We start from the raw sequence: 20,484 nt of genomic DNA on the forward strand, positions 1-20,484 counted from the left end.
TCTGGAGGTCTCTGCCACAGAGGGTAGTTGAGGCCACACAGTTCATTGGCTATATTTAAGAGGGAGTTAGATGTGGCCCTTGTGGCTAAAGGGATCAGGGGGTATGGAGAGAAGGCAGGTACGGGATACTGAGTTGGATGATTGGCCATGATCATAACATGATCATGGCCTAATCCTGCACCTATTTTCTATGTTTCTATGAAAGCTAGGGCATAGGAAATAGGTAACGTTTCGGGCCGAACCCCTTCGGGATTCGGCCCGAAACGTTGCCTATTTCCTTCGCTCCATAGCTACTGCTGTACTACTGAGTTGGATGATCAGCCATGATCATATTGAATGGTGGTGCAGGCTCGAAGGGCCGAATGGCCTCTACTCCTGCACCTATTTTCTATGTTTCTCCAGCACTTTTGTCTACCTTCGATTTTTCCAGCATCTGCAGTTCTTTCTTAAACAGATTATTGGTGATAGATCACCTGTTACATAATCCATATTATTCTATGTTTCTATGTTTCCTGCATCTAACCTGTACAATCCTGTGTAAAGCTGGATAAGAAGGATGACGTTTCAGGGTGGAGAGGCCTTGTTGAGAATGGGGGTTTAGATCGGCCATGATGGAATGGCGGAGTAGACTCGACTCGATGGGCCTGAATGGCCTCAGGGACCCGGAGGTGACGCAATTGAGGGGCGGCTGGCGGACCGGAAGTGACAGCATTGCGGGGAGCAGTGAGGCACGGATGACGGGTGGGCGCCTGGGGGGCCCGGAAGTGACAACATTGCGGGGCGGCTGGCGGACCGGAAGTGACAGCATTGCGGGGAGCAGTGAGGCACGCATGACGGGTGGGCGACTGGGGGGCCCGGAAGTGACAACATTGCGGGGCGGCTGGCGGACCGGAAGTGACAGCATTGCGGGGAACAGTATGACGGGTGTGCGCCTGGGGGCCCGGAAGTGACAACATTGCGGGGCGGTTGGCGGACCGGAAGTGACAGCTTTACGGGGAGCAGCGCTGCACGCATGAGGCTGGCGAGGGGCGGAAATGACGGAACATAAGGGAGGGGGAGGCGTCGGCTGGCCCGCTGGCATGCAGGAAGTGACGGTGGTGCGGGGCGGCCGGCGGGCCGGAAGTGACAACAGTGCGGGGCCTAGGAGCGGCGGCAGTGCGGGGCTTCGCCATCGCCGTGTGTGTGTGTGTGTGTGTGTGAGAGACTCTCTCCCTCTCGGACCGCCCTGGGACCCGGCCAGGGTAAGTGTGGGACCGGGGTCGGGGGCCCGGTGTTAGGCCCAGGTGTAAGGCCCAGGGCTTCCTCCCACTCCCTTCCCCCTCCCCCTGGAAGGTGGGGGTGGGGCGAGAAGAGCTGCATTCCCCTAGCGCCCCCTCCATCCCGGCCTTGGGGAGAGCACAGCAGGATCCCAGTAATGTGGACACAGGGCAGCAGGGGGAGTCCAGAACCAGGGGTCACACACAGTTTAAGAATAAGAGGTATAAGGCCATTTAGGGCTGAGATGAGGAAAAACTTTTCCACACAGAGAGTGGTGAATCTGTGGAATTCTCTGCCACAGAAGGTAGTTGAGGCCACAGTTCATTGGCTATATTTAAGAGGGAGTTAGATGTGGCCCTTGTGGCTAAAGGGATCAGAGGGTATGGAGAGAAGGCAGGTACGGGATACTGAGTTGGATGATCATATTGAATGGTGGTGCAGGCTTGAAGGGCTGAATGGCCTCTACTCCTGCACCTATTTTCTATGTTTCTATGATATGGGGGGGGAAAAGCAGGAACGGGGTACTGATTGTGGATGATCAGCCATGTTCATATAGAATGGTGGTGCTGGCTCGAAGGGCCGAATGGTGGTCATGGTGGCGCAGCGGTGGTGTTGCTGCCTTACAGCAAAATGCAGCGCCGGAGACCCGGGTTTGATCCCGTCTAAGGGTGCTGTCTGTACGGAGTTCGCACACTCTCCCCGTGACCTGCGTTTCCTCCCGCATGCCATAAGACGTGCAGGTTTGTAGGTTAATTGGCTTGGTAAATATAAAAATTGTCCCGTATAAAACTGTTCAACTTCCAGGACAGTGAAGAAAGCTAATGGAGTGTTGGCCTTCATAACAATAGGATTTCAGTATAGGAGTAGAGAGGTTCTTCTGCAGATGTATAGGGCTCTGGTAAGACCACATCTGGAGTATTGCGTACAGTTTTGATCTCTTGTGATTGAGGCAGTTCAGTGTAGGTTCACGAGATTGATCCCTGCGATGGCTCGACTGTCATATGAGGAAAGATTGTATTCACTGGAGTTTAGAAGGATGAGGGGAGGGATCTTATAGAGACATATAAAATTATAAAAGGACTGGACTAGCTAGATACAGGAAAAATGTTCCCAATGTTGGGCGAGTCCAGAACCAGGGGCCACTGTCTTAGACTAAAGGGGACGCCATTTAAAACTGAGGTGAGAAAAAACTTTTTCACCCAGAGAGTTGTGAATTTGTGGAATTCCCTGCCACAGAGGGCAGTGGAGGCCAACTCACTGGATGGATTTAAGAGAGAGTTAGATAGAGCTCAAGGGGCTAGTGGAGTCAAGGGATATGGGGAGAAGGCAGGCACGGGTTATTGATTGGGGACGATCACAATGAATGGCGGTGCTGGCTCAAAGGGCCGAATGGCCGCCTCCTGCACCTATTTTCTATATCTATGTCTATGACTCTTCGGAAGACACAAGGTACAGGGCCTACTCCTGCACCTATTGTCTACGTTTCTATGTATCTGGATCTGGATGCAACTACTCCAGGTAGAGCATCACTCAGCACTATGATGGTGCTGGACATCTATGCATCAGGGGTTACGGGAAGAAGGTATGCAAAGAGACGCCACATAAAGGATGCTGACAAAACTCACAAGTATCCCATTTTAACACAGACAATTTTTAACACCTTCTATTTGTCGTTCCTCCCCCCTTGGTTTTCTCGGTGGGTCCCATCCCTCCCCTCTCCCTCCCTCCATGCTGGACCTTCCTTAGTTCACCCCCTCAAAAGCAGATGGAGTAGCGGGCTTACGGGGAGAAGGCAGGAGAATGGGGGTTAGGAGGCAGAGATAGAACAGCCGTGATTGAATGGCGGAGTAGACTTGATGGGTCGAATGGCCTAATTCTGATCATATGAACTTTATGGAATAAGATTAAGGAATGGGGAAAATAACCAAATACTAGGACATATAATTATGAGGGGCGTGGAATCCGTGCAGGGTGGCGCAGTGGTTGAGTTGCTGCCTTATACAGAAGGCACATCAGTGACTCTACTTCCTGAGGAGTTTCGGCATGTCAAAGAGGATTCTCCTAAACTTCTACAGGTGCACGGTAGAGGGCATTCTGACTGGTTACGTCGTGGCCTGGTTCGGCAACTTGACTGTCCAAGGAGCAAAAGTTGTGACCACTGCCCAATCCATTACTGGCTTTGACCTCCCCATCGTCGAAGGGATCTATCGTAGTCGCTGCCTCAAAAAGGCAGCCAAAATCATCAAAGATCCACACCATCCTGGCCACACTCTCATCACCAATGCCATCGGGAAGAAGGTACAGGAGCCTGAAAACTGTAACGTCCAGGTTCAGGAATAGCTACTTCCCTACAGCCGTCAGGACTTTATCCTACACTGAATTATATGCCTATTACATTGTGGATGCATTGATTGTAATAATGTATAATCTTGTGGTTAGCTGCATAGTATGCAATGAAAAATGCTTTTCACTACCAATGACTGTTCATCTCTTTTTATTTCAGACAACCACCTAGTTGCCAAAATGGCGACTGTCTCTGACATATATTCATCGACTGATGCTACTTGTCGAGTCTCAGTGGAGAATGTTTCCCAGGTAAGGTGACAGGTCAGATTGCATTGGATTGTCGGCATGTTGAAAGCTGAAAGTGCTGGTGGTTATAGAGTCTTAGAGTGATACCGTGTGGAAACGGGCCCTTCGGCCCAACTTGCCCACACCGGCCAACCTGTCCCATTAAATCTTTTCCCCTTCACCTTAAACCTAAGTCCTATGGTCCTCGCTGGTGCTTCTGCTATAACACGATAGTTTGATTCCAGAAGAGGTTTACGAGAATGATTCCAGGAATGAGTGAGACAGCGTATGATGAGCGTTTGACGGCACTGGGCCTGTAGTTGCTGGAGTTTAGAAGGTTGAGGGGAGACCTCATTGAAACTTACAGAATAATGAAAGGCATACAGTGGCTTGCAAAAGTATTCATACCCCTTGAACATTTCCACATTTTGTCACGTTACAACCACAAACGTAAATGTATTTTATTGGGATTTTATGTGATAGACCAACACTAAATGGCGCATAATTGTGAAGTGGAAGGAAAATGATATATGTTTTTCAAATTTTTTTACAAATAAAAAACTGAAAAGTGTGGCGTGCAAAAGTATTCAGCCTCCCTGAGTCAATACTTTGTAGAACCACCTTTCGCTGCAATTACAGCTGCAAGTCTTTTGGGGTATGTCTCCACCAGCTTTGCCCATCTAGAGACTGAAATTTTTGCCCATTCTTTGCAAAATAGCTCGAGCTCAGTCAGATTGGATGGAGAGCGTCTGTGAACAGCAATTTTCAAGTCTTGCCAGAGATTCTCAATTGGATTTAGGTCTGGACTGTGAGGAGAAACTTCTTTAGTCAGAGCGTAGTTAATTTGTGAAATTCATTGCCACAGAGGGTTGCGGAGCCTAAGTCAGCGGATATTTTAAAGTCAGAGATAGACAGGTTCTTGATTAGAACGGGTGTCGAGAGTTATGGGGAGAAGGCCGGAAAATGGGATTAGGAGGCAGAAATCAGCCATGATTGAAGGGCGGAGTGGACTCGATGTGCTGAATGACTTAATTCTACTCCTACAACTTAAGGAAGGGGGTGGGGTGGGGGGGGGCGCAGAAACCTAAGGGGGACCACAAATGAAATGTGTTAACAATTATTTGTGTTAAAATCGGATACGTGTGACTTTATTGGCGCTCTTGATGTGGTGACCCTTTGCATACCTCTTCTGCTCCTCAAATCTAGGAATGTGGGTAAAAAAAAAAAATCTTAATTTATCTTGATTTATTTTGATTACAAAAACTTTCTTATTTAATCAAATTAGGTTTTGAAGATCTTATGGAAGCATAAATTTGTACAAAGTTTTTTGCGTTTTCATTTTTAATTGTTGCATTTAATAGTTCCTCCTTGTGGAAGAAGGGTTTCGGCCCGAAGCGTCGCCTATTTCCTTCGCTCCATAGATGCTGCCGCACCCGCTGAGTTTCTCCAGCACTTTTGTCTACCTCCTCTTTGTGGGTATTGTTTTGGCACAATTTTTAAGTTTAGATATCAAATATAGAACAGTGTAGTACAGGAACAGGCCCCTCGGTCCATAACGTCCTTTCCCATTGTTAAGATTGCTAAGGGCTTGGACACGCTAGAGGCAGGAAACATGGTCCTGATGTTGGGGGAGTCCACAACCAGGGGCCACAGTTTAAGAAGAAGGATTAAGCCATTTAGAACGGAGACGAGGAAACACTTTTTCTCACTGGGAGTGGTGAGTCTGTGGAATTCTCTGCCTCAGAGGGTGGTGGAGGCCGGTTCTCTGGGTGCTTTCAAGAGAGCTAGATAGGCCTCTTAAAGATCGCGGAGTCAGGGGATATGGGGAGAAGGCAGGAACGGGGTACTGGTTGGGGATGATCAGCCATGGTCACATTGAATGGCGGTGCTGGCTCGAAGGGCTGAATGGCCTACTCCTGCACCTATTGTCTATTGTCTGAAGAATTATCTATCAGTCTGAAGAAGGGTTTTGGCCCGAAACGTTGCCTATTCCCTGCGCTCCATAGATGCTGCCTGCACCCACTGAGTTTCTCCAGCTTTTTTGTGTAACCTATTGTCTATTGTTCTGTTTCAAACACTGGGAAACCAATGTCTGCTCATTTTGGGACGTTTTGTTTTTCAGAAGTCGTCGGGTTCGAAGGTGTCGACGTCTCCATCTGACAATTACTACCTGGCCCGCAGGCGAACACTACAGGTGGTGGTTAGTTCCCTGCTCACTGAAGCGGGCTTCGAGGCTGCTGAGAAGGCTGCCGTGGAAACGCTGACAGAAATGCTGCAGAGTTGTAAGAAATAGTTGGGTCCATTCAATAATGTTCACGTCTTGTCAATGCAGATCGGCATAGCGGTGGAGGAGTGCCCCCCCCCCCCCCCCCCCCCCCCCCCCACACCCCTTCACACGGATCAAAAATCATATTTACATTTATTAATATTGTACTTGGAATAAGTTGGTCCTTGGGGAGTCTTTCCTCTGGGGATAAACAAATTAATTTGCGGAAGAACATTTTCCAAAACATTTAAATCCAACTCAGTATCCCGTGCCATTAGACACCACATCTAACTCCCTCTTAAATATAGCCAATAATGGCACAATTTTTTTGGAATCATGTTTGGAATAAGTTGGTCCTTGGGGAGTCTTTCCTCTGGGGATAAACAAATTAATTTGCGGAAGAACATTTCCAAAACATTTAAATTGTGCCATTAGACACGTCTAATGGCACAATTTAAATGTTTTGGAAATGTTGAAAATGTCGGGTTCTTATCTGGGTAACTGCATCATTTTACAAGCAGGCACAGTTACACAGCGGTGGAGTTACTGTCTCCATACCGCCACTTTCCCGGGTTGGAGCATGACCTCGGGTGCTGTCTGTGTGGAGTTTGCTTGTTCTCCCTGTGACCACGTGGGTGCTCTCTTGGTGTTCTGGTAGCGGCATGCAGGTTTGAGGTTAATTGGTCCGAGTGTGTAAGTGAAGGTGCTTTCGTGTACTGTGGGTTAAAGAGTTTGGGGGAATTTAACAGTGGCACTGCTGGCAGAGCTGCTGCCTCCGTGCTAGAGACACGGGTTCGATCCTGACCTCGCGTGTGTGTGTGTGTGGAGTTTGTACGTTCTCCCCTTAAAACCGAGATGAGAAGAACTTTTTTCACACAGACAGTGGTGAATCTCTGGAACTCTCTGCCACAGAGGGTAGTTGAGGCCAGTTCATTGGCTATATTTAAGAGGGAGTTAGATGTGGCCCTTGTGGCTAAGGGGATCAGGGGGTATGGAGAGAAAGCAGGTACGGGATACTGAGTTGGATGATCAGCCATGATCATATTGAATGGCGGTGCAGGCTCGAAGGGCCGAATGGCCTACTCCTGCACCTAATTTCTATGTTTCTATGTTTCTAACTGTGTGTGGGTTTCCTCCGGGTGCTCCGGTTTCCTCTCACATCCCAACGACGTGTCGTCTTGAAGGTTTTGCCATTTTGCCAGCATCTGCAGTTCCTTCTTAAACGTTTCTTTAACGATATGTCATGATACTTTCCAACATAAACTTTTTTTTGTTTCCTGCCTAGATCTTTCTGAAATTGGTCGCAGTGCTAAAGTTTATTGTGAACATTCGGCAAGAACGCAGCCGACCTTGGCAGATGTGGTGGTCACTCTGGCAGAAATGGGTACGTGTCCTTTTGGGTTCATGCAAGTCAAGAAGTCGTCAAGAGAGTTTATTGTCATGTGTCCCTGATAGGACATTGAAATTCTTGCTTTGCTTCAGCACAACAGAACATAGTAGGAATGAATACAGAACAGATCAGTGTGTCCATATACCATTATATACGTAAATACACACATGAATAAATAAACTGATAAAGTGCAAATAACAGATAATGGGCTATTAATGTTCAGAGTTTTGTTCGAGCCAAGTTTAATAGCCTGATGGCTGTGGGGAAGTAGCTATTCCTGAACCTGGTCGTTGCAGTCTTCAGGCTCCTGTACCTTCTACCTGAAGGTAGCAGGGAGATGAGTGTGTGGCCAGGATGGTGTGGGTCCTTGATGATATTGCCAGCCTTTTTTGAGGCAGCGACTGCGATAGATCCCCTCGATTGAGCTGATTTAGTGGCTGCCATCCCAGAGATGTTACAACATCTATGTTGTAATGTCGATGGAGTCAAACACAGGGAAATATTTTGCTGATCATTGTGCTGCTTGTCTCTAGGTTTCAACGTGGATAATATTCAAGCTTACGCCAAGCGTTCACAGAGGATGGTGATCACTGCTCGTAAGTAATGAACATTGACTTCTCCAATTTCAGGTAGTCCCTGCTTTCTCCTTCTTTCCCCTCCCCTTCCCAGCTCCCCCACCGTCCACTGTCTCATCCTCTTCTTGGTTCTTGGTTTCTTGGTCCTCCAAAATATTCCAAATGGAATTTAAACTTCTTTCCCCCCCCCCCCCCACAGCAGTTCGAGAAGGGTCTCGACCCGAAAAGTCGCCTATTTCCTTCACTCCATAGATGCTGCCTCACCAGCTTGAGGCAGCATCTATGGAGCAAAGAAATAGGCGTCATTTCGGGTTGAGGCCTTTCTTCTGTAGACAATGCTGGAGAAACTCAGCGAGTGAGGCAGCATCTATGGAGAGAAGGAATGGGTGACGTTTCGGGTCGAGACCCTTTGGTATTTGAACGTCACTTATTCCTTCGTTCCATAGATGTTGCCTCACCCGAAACGTCACCTATTCCTTCGCTCCATAGATGCTGCCTCACCCGCTGAGTTTCTCCAGCATTTTTTGTCTACCTTCGATTTTTCCAGCATCTGCAGTTCCTTCTTAAACAAAACTGCTCGTAAGAACATCCGCACGTACGTTTTGATTTGAGAATGAAGGGACAGAAGTTTAGGGGTAAAATGAGGGGGAACTTCTTTACTCAGAGAGTGGTAGCTGTGTGGAATGAGCTTCCAGTGGTGGAGGCAGGTTCGATTTTATCATTTAAAAATAAATTGGATAGGTATATGGACGGGAAAGGAATGGAGGGTTATGGTCTGAGTGCAGGTAGATGGGACTAGGTGAGAGTAAGTGTTCGGCACGGACTAGGAGGGCCGAGATGGCCTGTTTCCGTGATGTCATGGTTATATGGTTAATTATAGAAGGCTGCTAGCATTTTACAGTAGGATGTTATAGTTATCAAGTTAAGATGCCAGGAGGGATGGGAAATGCTGCCTGGAAGTAATGAGGTGAGATATCCTGTCTGCATCCTGGCGTTACTTGGTGTGGGAAGCTCTCTCTTGACGGAGAACGAGGACGGATATTTTAATTTTCTTATGCTTTTTGGTCCAAGCATGAAATGGATTAAAGGAGATTAAGGTTGCAGACAGCAGCTGCTTTAGAATACAGGAGACAACATCTGTGTATGATAGCATTTAGATCAAGTGGACTGGAATACAATAACAAAGATGTAACGCTGAGGCTCTATAAGGCGCTGGTCAGGCTGCATTTGGAGTACTGTGAGCAAATCTGGGCCCCATATCCGAGGAAGGATGTGCGGGCTGTGGAGAGGGTCCAGAGGAGGTTTACAAGAATGATCCCAGGAATGAGTGGGTTTGACAGCACTGGGCCTGTACTCGCTGGAGTTTAGAAGGTTGGGGGGGGGGGGGGGGCTCTCATTGAAACTTACAGAATAGTGAAAGGCATAGATAGAAAGGCATGGATGTGGAGAGGATGTTTCCACTGGTGGGAGAGTCAAGGACCAGAGGTCACAGCCTCAGAATTAAAGGAGGTGAGGAGGAACTTCTTTAGTCAGAGGGTAGTTAATCTGTGGAACTCATTGCTGCAGAGGACTGTGGAGGCCAAGTCAGTGGATATTTTAAGGTAGAGATAGACAAATACTTGATTAGAACGGGCGTCAAAGGTTATGGGGTGAAGGGAGGAAAATGGGATTCAGAGGCAGAGATCAGCCAGGATTGAATGGCGGAATGGACCCGATGGGCCGAATGGCCTGATTCCACTCCCATAACAAGTGAACTCTTTGTTCCTTTCCAGAGGAACGTTCAGATGTTGTGTTGCAGAGATGATCTGCAGAAGATTCAACAGTGAGACTGGGTGAACGAGTGAAGTGTGTGTGATCAGTCAAACCAAGATTTCAGTATGTTGCACATTGTTGGCTTGCTGCTACCATACTTACCTTCTCTCCAGAGATGCTGCCTGACCCGCTGAGTTACTCCAGCATTTTGTGTCTTATCGGCTGCACCTCCTTGACCCAAGCAGTCGTTCCAGGTGCGACAGAGGTTCACCTGCATCTCCTCCAACCTCATCTATTGCATCCACTGCTCTAGGTGTCAGCTGCTCTACATCGGTGAGACCAAGCGCAGGATCGGCGATCGTTTCGCCCAACATCTCCGCTCGGTCCACATTAACCAACCCGATCTCCCGGTGGCTCAGCACTTCAACTCCCCCTCCCATTCCGAATCCGACCTTTCTGTCCTGGGCCTCCTCCATGGCCAGAGTGAGTCCCACCGGAAACTGGAGGAGCAGCACCTCATATTCCGCTTGGGCAGTCTGCACCCTGGTGGTATGAACATTCACTTCTCCAATTTCCGGAAGCCCTTGCTGTCTTCTCCCCTTCTCAGCTCTCCCTCGGCCCTCTGGCTCCTCCTCTTCCTTTCTCCTTTCTTCTTCCCGCCAACCCGCCCACCCTACATCAGTCTCAAGAAGGGTCTCAGCCCGAAACATTGCCTATTTCCTTCGCTCCATAGATGCTGCCGCACCCGCTGAGTTTCTCCAGCATTGTTGTCTACCTCTGGGGAAACTCAGCAGGTCAGATTGCATCTGTAGAGGGAATGTTCAAAAGATGCTGTGGGTTGGGATCCTTTAGAATTTAGAGAAGGGTCTCGACCCAAAACATCACCTGTTCCTTTTCTCCAGAGATGCTGCCTGACCCGCTGAGTTACTCCAGCTTTTTGCGTCTTTAGTTGCGCTAAATCATTTCTTTTTTTCATTCTCCAAGCTCCTGTTACAAATACTCCAGCGACTCCCAGGGCACTATCTACAGGACAGAAACGAATCCATCCTTCCTACATCCCAGGGCACTTTCCAGAATTCCCAGATCCTCACACCTACATTAAGACACCGGTAAGTATAACACCTCTTTCTCTTCATATCGTCTTAATTTTCTCTTCAGATTTCAGGCGTGTAAATTCAAATTCCTGGGCGTGTACATCTCTGAAGATCTTTCCTGGTCCGAGAACACTAACGCAATTATCAAAAAAGCTCATCAGCGCCTCTACTTCCTGAGAAGATTACGGAGAGTCGGTTTGTCAAGGAAGACTCTCTCTAACTTCTACAGGTGCACAGTAGAGAGCATGCTGACCGGTTGCATCGTGGCTTGGTTTGGCAATTTGAGCGCCCTGGAGAGGAAAAGACTACAGAAAGTAGTAAACACTGCCCAGTCCGTCATCGGCTCTGACCTTCCTTCCATCGAGGGGATTTATCGCAGTCGCTGCCTCAAAAAGGCTGGCAGTATCATCAAAGACCCACACCATCCTGGCCACACACTCATCTCCCTGCTACCTTCAGGTAGAAGGTACAGGAGCCTGAAGACTGCAACAACCAGGTTCAGGAATAGCTACTTCCCCACAGACATCAGGCTATTAAACCTGGCTCGGACAAAACTCTGATTATTAATAACCACTTTCTGTTATTTGCACTTTATCAGTTTATTTATTCATGTGTGTATATATTTATATCATGGTATATGGACACATTTATCTGTTTTGTAATAAATGACTACTATTTTCTGTGTACTTAAGCAAAACAAGAATTTCATTGTCCTATACAGGGACACATGACAATAAACTCACTTGAACTTAAATAAAGTTCAAGCTTGGCCGAAGAGCCTGTTTGCATGTTGTATGGAAAGCATATTGTTCCATTAGTTGTCTAAATCTGCCAGCGAACTCTTAAAGATAAAAACATAGAAAAATAGGTGCAGGGGTAGGCACCTCGAGCCAGCAGCGCCATTCAATATGATCATGGCTGATCATCTAAAATCAGTTCCCCGTTCTTGCTTTTACCTCCATATCCCTTGATTCCTTTAGCCTGAAGAGCTAAATCGAACTCTCTCTTGAAAAGAACCAGTGAATTGGCTTCCGCTGCCTTCTGTGGCAGAGAATTCCAGAGAAGGTGGATGTCCTGCCAGCAGTGCAAGCTGGCTTTGGCCTACAGCTCGGCATGGTTCAGTTTAGTTTATTGTCGCGTGTACCGAGGTGAAGTGAAACGCCTTGTTGTTTGTGCACAACCTGGTAAAACCATACAGGAGATCTCACCTGGGCCGTACACACAGAGCTGCCACGTTTTTGGCGCCAACACAGTTGCATGGAGTTCATCGAACAGGCTTGTCTTCTGCTTGCAGGCCTCCTGCTGCACATGCCCCCCGCCAAGTCCCCAGGTTCCACAGCGTTTCCATTGCTGTATCTCGTTTACATATATTCAGCTTAGTTTAGTTTATTGTCACGTGTACCGAGGTACAGTAAAAAGCTTTTGTTGCGTGCTATCCAGTCGGCGGAAAGACTGTAACCGATTATAATCTATAAGGGGATATCATAGTTAAAGTAAAAACATTGCTGTAGGAGTATAGATTTAAGTGTGGAGCGATTGTAATATGTGAGTGTAGATCTGCTTCTGTGGCTAGCGCGCAAATGGTCGCCTGGGTTGGGCGCCATCTTGGGAAGTGTAGTGTACTTTCCCGCCTATCGTATGAACATTCAAGTGTGTGCTTTCCCTCCTGGTAGACGATCAGAGAGCCCATGTCCGACTACCAGGTGTTGCGGGAGAAAGCTGCCTCCCAGAGACGAGATGTGGAGCGAGCACTCACCAGATTCATGGCCAAAACGGGAGAAACCGAGAGCCTGTTCAAAGATGACGTCTCAACCTTCCCTTGTAAGCCTGCCACATTTGTTTCCATCTATATATATAATAACTAAAATGTGCAGTAGCAAGTTTCGTTCCATTTGACAAAGTATTTCCTTTTGTAAACTTTAAAAATAGAGCTAAAAAGTGTTATTTTTTTATGCATGCCTGTAAATGCCTGAAATACAGCAAAAACGGTACACGATAGCACTACAATTTTCGGGGCGCCTGCAATTTTTGTTCAATTTGACAAAGTAATTCCCAAGTTATTCCCTTAACAAACTTTTATTTACTTTATTTAGTTTGTAGTGGGTTTTTAGTTGTGTATGTGTGGGGGACGGGGGGGGTTGGGTGGGAGAAACTTTAAAATCCCTTCCCTGTACGGGGACCCGACCTTTTCCCTGTCGGGTCTCCATTGTTGTTGGGGCCTAGCACCGTGGAGCGGCCTCTAACCTGAACGACCTGGGGGTTCAAGTCACGGAGCCGGCGGAGCTGTGGAGCTGGCCGGCTTCGGAGCGTGGAGAGCTGCGGTGGAGCGCTGCTGCGACCCGACTCCGGTGGATGGTGACACCGGTAGCTCGCGGGTCCCTGGTGGGAGACCGCTTCACGGAGCACCAGCAACGGCAACTTCTCCCGCCCGAGTTGTGGGGTTGAAAGTGACCTAGAGCGGGGCTTACATCGCCCAGCGCGGCTTAAACAGCCGCGGGACTTGCTACCGCCTGTCGGAGGCTCCAACGTCAAGACCCAGAGCAGGGCCTTACATCGCCCGGTGCGGCTTTAAATGGCCGCGGGACTTGCTAGCGCCTGCCGGGGCCTCCAAAATCAAGACCCGGAGCAGGGCCTTACATCGCCCGGCGTTGCTTTAATGGCCGCTGGACTTATTTACCATCGCCCGCCGGGGGCTTTGACTTTGACATCGGGAGAAGAATGGAGAGCAGGGGAGAGACAAGACTTTGCCTTCCATCACAGAGAGGAGGAGATTCACTGTGATGTATGTTTGTGTGGATTGTGTTGGTGTGTGTCTTGGTTCTTTTCTTGTTGTATGACCAAATTCCGTTTGAACTTCATGTGAGGTTCAAATGACAAATAAACGGTATTGTATTGTATATAAAAAAAAAAAAAATGCTGGAGCAACTCAGCGGACCAGGCAGCATCTCAGGAGAAAAGGAATCGGCAACCTTTCGGGTCGGAAACTTTCTTCGGACTCCTGAAGTCTGAAGAAGGGTTCCGATCCCAAACGTCACCCATTCCTTCTCTCCATAGATGTTGCCAGTCCCGCTGAGTTGCTCCAGCATTTGGTGCATATTCTATGTCCAGTCCCTGCACACCAGGATCAATTTACAGAGGGCCAATTAACCTACAAACTCAAACTAGGCCCTCTGTAAATTGCAGTTCCTCTGGCCCATGTGGGGGGGGGGGGGGGGGGGGGACCAGAGCACCCTGAGGAAACCCACGTGGTCACAGGGAGAACATGCAAATTCCGCACAGCTCGGGATTGAACCCGGGTGCCCAGCACTGAGGCAGCAGGCCTACCCGCTGCGCCACTGCGCCTAGGTCTGCAATTCCATTATTATGCCAGAGTTCTGGTGACTATATATAAATGAGATTCCTGAACTTGTTGGCTGCTGTCAACAGTTCTAAAGTTTATTGTAAATGGAAGTAAGATGTTATTGCAATTACCAAAGTAGTTCCAGATTTAGAAAGCTTTGGCTTTGATGTTATGACTCTGTGCAATATGTTACTGTTTTTATTCACAGGTTTTTCGAATGCCTATTTAAAAAGTGTTGTTTTTCTAATTTGTAGACAATATCTGCTCCAAATTATTGATTTAGAAACATTTTAAATTGTGCAATTATCATTCTATAAAGGTGCTTACACTTAGCTTGAGCTGCTATCTGCTTTCTTTCAAATAATTTTTTTAATTTTTTAATTAAAACATTTTTTTCCCCAGTGATTGCTGCACAGACGACCACTATTCCTTATCTAAACGCCTTGCTCCCATCGGAACTTGAACTCCAACAGATGGAGGAGACGGATTCGTCTGAACAGGATGATCCGGCTGACACTGAGAATGTTCCTCTAAATATGAATGCCGTATGTTTCCCAGTTCGTTCCTTTGCAATATTCCGCCTTCTAAATCTTGTCAACTAACAAGCCCGGCAAAAGTCCCAGATTGGCCCCAGTCTGAGGAAGGGTCCGACCCGAAACCTCGCCTGTCCGTGTTCTCCAGAGATGCTGCCTGACCCACTGAGTTGCTCCGTTGTGTTTCAAAAAGAACTGCAGATGCTGGAAAAATCGAAGGTAGACAAAAATACTGGAGAAACTCAGCATGTGAGGCAGTGTCTATGGAACGAAGGAGAAGTTTCTCTACCTGAAACGTCACCTACTTCCTTCGCTCCATAGATGCTGCCTCACCCGCTGAGTTTCTCCAGCAATTTTGTCTATCTTAGGTTTAAGACATTGGCTGTTGGAAACTATTTTATTTATTTTTTTTCTCTCTCCCATTTATTTATTTATTTTTTTAAATTTTATTTATTAGAAGTGAGTTCAATGCATTGGTACAAAAATTATGTTAACATATTACATTCTCTGTACAACTTCCTTTGGAAACTATTTTAAACTTGTTTATTTGACTAGATCTTTGAATGTCTTCCTTAATATCTCCATTTGAAATTCATTCATGCTTGAAGTACATCTTATCATATTAAAGATGATATACAGATGTAGCATTTACCCCCATCTGATTTTAAACAACAGGTTATATACGGGTGATGTAAAGAGGGAGCCAGTGTTCTTGTGCATGAATCACACAAAAAAACAAGCAGCATATAGTTAACATGGCACAAGGCACATTGGCGATTAAAGAGGCTGAATATGGAAGGAAATAAGGCTGATTTGTTGCATTTGTAGAGGGCAGTGCTTCCTTTTGCAAACAACATGGTGTTTGTACACAGAGTCAGGAGTTGTTGGGTCAGCTTGATTATTGGAAGTATTTTTAGAAGAGGGAGATACACTTTATTTATCGGAAAAGGTGTTCCGACTCAAAGTCCCTTATTCTTTTTCTCCAGAGATGCTGCCTGTCCCACTGAGTTACTCCAGCATTTTGTGTCTATCTTCGGTGTAAACCAGTATCTGTAGTTCCTTCCTTCACATTAAACTCGTCTCTCTGGTCTTGTATAGGTAGATAGCAGTCTTTAAACTGTTGCACGTATAAAATTATATCTTACTGGGAATTTTGTGTCTATCTTCGTTATAAACCGGCATCTGCAGTTCCTTCCTATACACTTTTTTTAAAATGTTGCAAGGGGTAGACTGACTCCTGCTGCCTCACCCGCTGAGTTTCTGCAGAATTTTTGTTGTCTACCTTGTGTTTTAAGTGCCCTGTTTTCTTTCCTAGGATGAATTATCTGCTGAAAAGGAAAACTCCATATTGCAGCAGAATTCGGGTTTATCCAACAATAAGATCATCGAAGAGCCCATGATCGATAACCCGTACCTTAGACCGGTTAAAAAGCCCAAGGTCCGGAGGAAGAAGTGAGGAGCGAGGAAACCCGAAGATCACTTGGTGGAACACTGTGCGTTGAAAGGATGCGGAAAGTTTAAGCCATCCTCCAACGCATTATGAACTGTGGACTGCAAGCCCAATGAAATGGTGGCCCTAAAATATATTCTCAACAAGGCTGTTCAAATTCAGTTCAGCTGTGTCGAATCTGAATAGCCAATATATCAAACCAGAATTTTCTGCACCACCTTTCTGGTGAAATAAAACGTTCTCTTGTTGTCCATTAAAAAAAAACTGCTTGAAATATGTTGCAGAACAACTCATGGATGTGTTTGATCTTTGTATGGGGATCATTTGCAACATGTAAGCCCACATGGTTTACCAATGTGGCTTAATAATGACATTGCCTGTCCAACGCCAACTATATTTTTCCTGCTGTTCATCACAGGTTATTGTACCTCCAAATAAATTAAAGTTTTTTTTTAGAACCGCTTTGTGTGCTGTTGACATGTTTTTAAGAGTATACTCCTCACTCAGCCATTTCAGGTCCTTATAAAGGGTGGTATGTCTGAACATTGACTATTTTCCTCCCTCCACAGATGCGGCTCTCTTCTTCTTATCGAGTCCACACACAAGAATAGAAGTTGTTCGGCCAGAGCTGAACACACATGTCGGCATCTGCATACAATGGTGTCCGTCTTGCGCGTGGGTGGTGGGAAGATTGGTGGAAACAGGGTCGCGACGTGAACGCTCTTTCCTTGACCCCAGATGCTGCCTGACCTGCTGAATGTTTCCAGCGTTTTCTATTATTTTAGATTTCCAACATCTGCACTTGTTTGATTTTCATTTGAGGGACGTGGCGACCAGTAGGGAATGGTGCAAAGCCCACAAATGAAGGACTTGTTAGTGACATTGTGAACTCATGCAGGCAACTAGGCAGCCAGAGTTAGAAGAAAACACAAAGTTCTGGAGAAACACAGCGGATCAGGCAGCTTCTCTGGAGTGAATCGGTAGGCAACGTCCATTTATTTTTGGATCGGATGTTGGTCTGAAAAAGGGTCCGGACCCAAAACGTGCTTTGTCCATTCTTGCCACAGATGCTCCCTGTCCTGCTGGATCGTTCCAACACTTTGTGCTTTATTTAATAACTGCAGTTCCTTATGGCCCTTGTGGCTAAAGGGGTCAGGGGGTATGGAGAGAAGGCAGGTACAGGATACTGAGTTGGATGATCAGCCATGATCATATTGAATGGCGGTGCAGGCTCGAGGGGCCGAATGGCCTACTCCTGCGCCTATTTTCTATGTTATGTCTCCAAGCTTGGCCTGAAGATATAGAAACTTCAAATGTAGTCTGAAGAAGGGCCCCGACTGCAAATATCACCTGTCAACGTTCTCCAGAGATGCTGCCTGACCCGCTGAGTTACTCCACCACTATGTATCTACCCATGTTCTCCAGAGATGCTGCCTGACCCGCTGAGTTACTCCACCACTATGTATCTACCCATGTTCTCCAGAGATGCTGCCTGACCTGCTGAGTTACTCCAGCACTCTGTACCCTTCTGTGTTCTCCAGAGATGCTGCCTGACCTGCTGAGTTACTCCACCACTATGTATCTACCCATGTTCTCCAGAGATGCTGCCTGACCTGCTGGATTACTCCACCACTCTATACCTCTCTGTGTTCTCCAGACCTGACCTGCTGAGTTACTCCAGCAATCTGCACCCTTCTATGTTCTGCAGACCTGACCTGCTGAGTTACTCCAGCAATCTGTACCCCTCTGTGTTCTCTAGAAATGCTGCCTGACCTGTTGAGTTACTCCAGCACTCTGTACCCCTCTGTGTTCTCCAGAAATGCTGCCTGACCTGCTGGATTACTCCACCACTATGTATCTACCCATGTTCTCCAGAAATGCTGCCTGACCTGCTGAGTTACTCCAGCAATCTGTACCCCTCTGTGTTCTCCAGAGATGCTGCCTGACCTGCTGAGTTACTCCAGCAATCTGTACCCCTCTGTGTTCTCCAGAATCTGAATCTGAATCTGAGTTACTCCAGCACTCTGTACCCCTCTGTGTTCTCCAGAAATGCTGCCTGACCTGCTGAGTTACTCCAGCACTCTGCACCCTTCTGTGTTCTCCAGACCTGACCTGTTGAGTTACTCCAGCACTCTGTGTCTATATGCATGTTCTAAAAGATGTCCCTGTCAGTCATGGGCAGTGGGGGCGGGACCGGATGTGTGTGGGGGCGGGGGGGGAGGGGGAAGAAGCCGGAAGTGGAGTGGGCGGGAGCTTCCGAGGAGGGTTCAACATGGCGGCAAGACGGCGGGCGCCCGTCACCGACTGATGGTTGTCCCCGCCGCCTCCAGCGGCTAGACTATCCGGCTATCTGGCGCGGCCCGGCCCGGCCCGTGTGTGAGCAGCAGCAGCGATGGACACCGGGCGTTAGTGTGAGTGAGGGAGTGAGGAGGGAGAGACGAGGAGCGCGAGAGCGCGGGACGCCAGCGCGTGCAAAATGGCGGCGGGGCCCAGCGCTTGCAAAACCCGTCCCCTTCCCCCGGCCCCCTGCCCCCTCCCGCAGCGTGCACCAACCCACCCGCACTCACAATCCCGCTCACACCGCTGCATTCCCCTCCGTGCAAAGCGTCGCGGGTGCAGAAACGCTGGGGATGAGGACAGAAAATGCGTGGGGGTTATTCCGAGGGCTAGCAGGGGCACGACGGGCCGAACGGTCCTTCCATGGATGGAATGCTCCATGGATGCTGCTGCACCCGCTGAGTTTATCCAGCTTTTTTGTGTAACCTTCCATGGATGGCATTGGGTTACATCCCAGTGAAATATTCAATTTAGAGTGCAGGATAGAACTGCAGATGCTTGTATAAATCGAATGCAGACACAAAATGCTGGAGTAACTCAGCGGGTGAGGCAGCATCTCTGGAGCGAAGATTCGGGTCGAGACCCTTCTTCAGTCATGGATGACACTGGTTTACAGTGAAATATTCAATTTAGGGTGCAGGAAAGAACTGCGGATGCTGGTTTAAATCGAATGCAGACACAAAATGCTGGAGTAACTCAGCGGGTGAGGCAGTATCTATGGAGCGAAGGAATAGGCAACGTTTCGGGCCGAGACCCTTCTTCAGCCATGGATGACACTGGTTTACAGTGAAATATTCAATTTAGGGTGTAGGAAAGTCAAGTCAAGTGAGTTTATTGTCATGTGTCCCTGATAGGACAATGAAATGATAGGACAGAACTGCAGATGCTGGTTTAAATCGAAGGTAGACACAAAATACTGGAGTAACTCAGCGGGACAGGCAACATCTCTGGAGAGAAGATTCTTGTCGAGACCCTTCTTCAGATTTAATTTAGGGCATTGTGTTCAGTGCTCCTTCATGAGCACAAGTGATAGTACAACTAGTCAATCAAGTCTACTCCAACGTTCAATCATGGCTGATCTATCTCTCCCTCTCAACCCCATTCTCCAGCCTTCTCCCCATAACCCATGACACCTGTACTAATCGTGAATCTATCTATCTCTGCCTTTAAAACACCCATTGACTCCACAGCCTTGCAGGCAATTAATTCCACAGATTCACCAACTACCCCGGTCTCTGATGCTGTGAGGCACCAACTCTACTGCTGTGCTACCGAGAGTCATAGGGTCTCTAATGAGCTAGATGGTAGGTCAGGACCGCTCTCTAGCTGGTGAGAGGACAGGGCAGTTGCCTGATAAAAGCTGGGGCGAAACTGTCCCTGAATCTGAGGTGTGCTGTTTTACACTTCTGTACCTCTTGTTTGATGGGCGAGGGAAGAAGAGGGAGTGGCCAGGGTGCGACTGGCACTTGATTATGCTGCTGGCCTTGCCGAGGCTGATGAGTTATAAATGGAGTCAATGGAGGGGAGGTTGGTTTGTGTAATGGTCTGGGCTGCATCCACAATTCTCTGCAATCTTGCAGTCTTGGACGGAGCTGTTCCCAAACCGAGCTGTGATGCATCCCGATAAAATGCTTTTCGCGGCACATCTGTAGAAGACGGTGAGAGTTGTTGGGGACATGCCGAACTTCCTAAAGGGCTTGTCCCACCTGCGATTTTTTTCTACGACAAAAAAATGTTGCGACACTTGAAAAAAACACAGCTTGTCTAACGTCTTCACGGCGCATCACGCCGCAAATTTTTCGGTGACCTGTTATGTCAGTCAATGATGCTGGCATTCGCCGAAAAAAATCGCCAAGTGGGACAGGCCCTTAAGCCTTCTAAGGAAGTTGTGGCTTTGATGTGATTTCCTGGCCGTTGCT

The 20,484-nt window shown here is 47.6% G+C and overlaps 2 protein-coding genes across 7 annotated transcripts in view; both read left to right on the forward strand.

Annotated features, from left to right (window-relative positions):
* The first annotated feature begins 1,094 nt into the window (after nucleotides 1-1,094).
* On the forward strand, nucleotides 1,095-16,688 carry taf8 (TAF8 RNA polymerase II, TATA box binding protein (TBP)-associated factor). Its single transcript, XM_055654982.1, has 9 exons — nucleotides 1,095-1,241; nucleotides 3,761-3,852; nucleotides 5,951-6,110; nucleotides 7,380-7,478; nucleotides 8,018-8,080; nucleotides 10,796-10,920; nucleotides 12,579-12,726; nucleotides 14,648-14,790; nucleotides 16,094-16,688. Exons 2-9 carry the CDS (start codon nucleotides 3,781-3,783, stop codon nucleotides 16,232-16,234), a joined length of 951 nt encoding a protein of 316 aa, XP_055510957.1. The 5' UTR covers nucleotides 1,095-1,241; nucleotides 3,761-3,780; the 3' UTR covers nucleotides 16,235-16,688.
* Nucleotides 16,689-18,467: 1,779 nt separating this feature from the next.
* Nucleotides 18,468-20,484, forward strand: part of mdm4 (MDM4 regulator of p53) — a 34,291-nt gene continuing 32,274 nt past the window's right edge. For 5 of the 6 annotated variants that reach the window (XM_055654985.1, XM_055654983.1, XM_055654986.1 and 2 more), the window contains exon 1: nucleotides 18,468-18,639. The gene's annotated coding sequence lies outside the window, so the exon portion shown is untranslated. Of the gene's footprint in view, nucleotides 18,644-20,484 lie in introns of all 6 variants that reach the window. The other variant, XM_055654984.1, reaches the window with a different exon arrangement.

Source organism: Leucoraja erinacea, chromosome 24 (genome assembly GCF_028641065.1).
Source record: "Leucoraja erinacea ecotype New England chromosome 24, Leri_hhj_1, whole genome shotgun sequence".
NCBI lineage: Eukaryota > Metazoa > Chordata > Chondrichthyes > Rajiformes > Rajidae > Leucoraja > Leucoraja erinaceus.